Source organism: Camelina sativa, chromosome 14, assembly GCF_000633955.1.
Source record: "Camelina sativa cultivar DH55 chromosome 14, Cs, whole genome shotgun sequence".
Taxonomy (NCBI): Eukaryota; Viridiplantae; Streptophyta; class Magnoliopsida; order Brassicales; family Brassicaceae; genus Camelina; species Camelina sativa.
In genome coordinates, this window is record NC_025698.1 from 23,270,892 (window position 1) to 23,273,759 (window position 2,868).

The 2,868-nt window shown below is 30.9% G+C and overlaps 1 protein-coding gene across 1 annotated transcript; it reads right to left on the reverse strand.

The window, feature by feature from the left end:
- LOC104758022 (gamma carbonic anhydrase 2, mitochondrial) lies at nucleotides 16-1,368 on the reverse strand (the record flags this gene model as incomplete). The annotated part of the gene is given in 4 exon segments (XM_019236236.1): nucleotides 16-167; nucleotides 275-400; nucleotides 814-957; nucleotides 1,127-1,368. Coding segments are annotated over 4 exon segments (537 nt in total), but the record flags the coding sequence as incomplete, so codon positions are not given.

Below are 2,868 nucleotides of genomic sequence, written 5' to 3' on the forward strand. Positions count from 1 at the left end.
TAAACAGAAAGATACCTCTCCAGAAGGGATTCGCGTGTTCTGTTTCACAAGAGAACCAGCAGCAACCATGGCATGTTTCTCAACCACCACACCATCGAGTAGTGTAGCTCCCATGCCTACAAAGGCATCATCTTCAACAGTACACCCATGTATGACAGCACTATGACCTGCTCGGTTTCATTTTTTAAGTTAATAGACCGAACATTTAAGTAACAATGATACAACTATGACCTGCTCAATTTCATAAAACTGATAAGTCACTTTTTAGGTTTACCTACTGTTACATTGTCCCCAATTAGAGTAGGTAGAACCTTGCCACTTATGTTGGTTTTTGCAACATGGACAAGAGTATTGTCTTGGATGTTAGTCCCTGATCCAACGCTAATGTTATTCACATCACCTGCATAAGTTTAAAACCCAAGATCAATATACAGAAAGGTCTTCCATCAACAATACACTAAATCTAGAACCAAGGATCAGACCAGTAACCAATAACAGCAATTAGAAGGACTCTGAACTTCATTTCCTAAAACTAGTCCAACAAAAAAGGCCAACCCACAACTCATACAAGTCTTACCAAACGAGACTAGACTAGTGTTTGTATTATGATGTATGATTCAAACAATCAGTTAGATTCCTTAAGTTAACACTAACATTTGAGGCAAACAAAAGACTAAACTATGACTGCAAATTTGGTACTTCGTTTGAACCAGCCACCATTAAGGCTATATACTCCCATTATCTAGGGCTCTCAGGAGTAATAACATGGAACCAAAACCTCTTAAGACTAGTGAAAAAAAATCAAAGCCTCACCTCGAAGAACACACCCATACCAAATGGACGAGCTTTTCCCGATCTGAACATCACCGATAACAGAAGCACTCGGAGCCACAAACACATCCTTATCCACCAATGGAGATTTACCAAACACATTCATCAACGTCCTATGCCTCGACACTGAAAAAAAACAAAACAAACCACAAATTTCTCGAATCAAAGTCCTCAATCCAACCACAAATTTCTCGAATCAAAGGCAAATTTCTGAAGAAGACACAAGTTAGAGATATGAATTGGATCTAGGGTACAATATAGAGCGTAAGCAAGTGAAGGATCTGAAGAAGCTTACGATGTTCCTCGATGCGGTGGCTCCCTTGAAGAAGAGAACCAACGCGATCAAGAGCTTGACCAGTCCCACGAATCCAGTTACCCACAGTGTAAATCGCTCTTCCTAGGGTTCCCATTTTTTTTTTGTTTGTTGTGATTCTCTGATTACACAAAGACGGACGAATCTGTGAAATGCGAAGGTTTATGGAGGCGTTCTGTGGCTAAATGTGTACGTTTTTTTTTTTTTTTACTCGAGTGAGTTGTTTCGTTGTTTTGTTGACCTCTGAAATTTTTTTTGAGTGGGATGATAATCCAAACCGATTTGAAGTGAACCAAACCGACATTTATTAATCTAAGATCGAACCAAATGATATAAGAAAAGAAAGAATAGATAGGCCGCGAAAATATGCGGGTTAAAACTAGGATAATAATAGTAACTCTAGTACTGTTCATTCAAAAAGAACTAAGAAAATAGTACTATTGTATTGACAAAAGAAAAAAAAATACTATTGTGTTAGAAAATTTAGGTAAGAACCTTTTTTGAGAGACGGAAAAAATCAAAACTGTCCTCAAACAAACAATAAAAATGCAGTCGCATATTGTTATTTGTGAAAAAAACATGTCAGTTAATAAAAATACCATGATATACTGAAAAAGCGTATCATTTAGAAAAACAATATGTTTAAATATTATAAATCATGTTTTCAAAAGAAATCATATGTAATCTTAAGAAAATAATGTATTAAAGAGACATATTATATTGTCACATGTAATGTAATGTGATAAAGTATCATATTATAAAAGAAAATATTATGAATTAAATAAAAAAAAATATAATGACGGAGATTTCAAGAGAATTTGAAATCTAGAGAAATAAAATAAAATATTTTTTGCAATTTGAATTAGAGAAACCAAAAGGAAGAAAGATGAGGCTAAAGAAAGAATTAATGTTGTTTGTTGTGTTTGTGAAGTCAATTTTGACATATTATGACAGAAAAAAATGATGATGTTTCATGGTGAAAAGAAGAATATGGTCGAACAACATTGGAGATATTAAAAAAGAGAGAAATGGAAGAAAAAAAGAGAATAAGATAAATCTTGATAATTTTATTACATTTTTGACAAAAACACCATGGACAAATAATATTTTTTTTAATTCTTTCCTTTTTAATGTTATTCTTCTGTAAAACATAAATGTAAAATTTCATAGATGATAGTATTTTAAAGCTAACATTATTTTTTTTTTCTCCGGGTTTGAACCTTACCACATACTCCCATCTTTCAATACGATTTAAATTTTTTATTTTATCACAAAACTAGATTTTAATTTGATGTACTTGTTCTAAATGGATTAAATTAAAAAAATATATTAAAAATATAATTGTTCATCTTATCAAATATATATCTTAGTTAGTGTTAAAAATATTAAAAACTTAACAAAACATAAATATTATAAAATTTCATAAAGTTGTTTAGAAATCCAACATTTTCCTAAATTTAAATTATATATATCTCATTATCTCATTTGTAATAATTTTAGCTCATTTCAAAAATAATTTTAAATAGCTTAGAATTTATGAAAGAAAATATACTAACATTTTCATCAAGTAATCGAAAATTCATTCCTATAAGATATTTTAAAATTATTAAAATCTACTGAATAAACAAAAATAATATGTGACCTGAAAGAATATGAAAATACATTTATGTTTGTGAAAATAAGGAATACGGTAGTATCGTTTTTTTTTTTTTTTTTGGAATGCA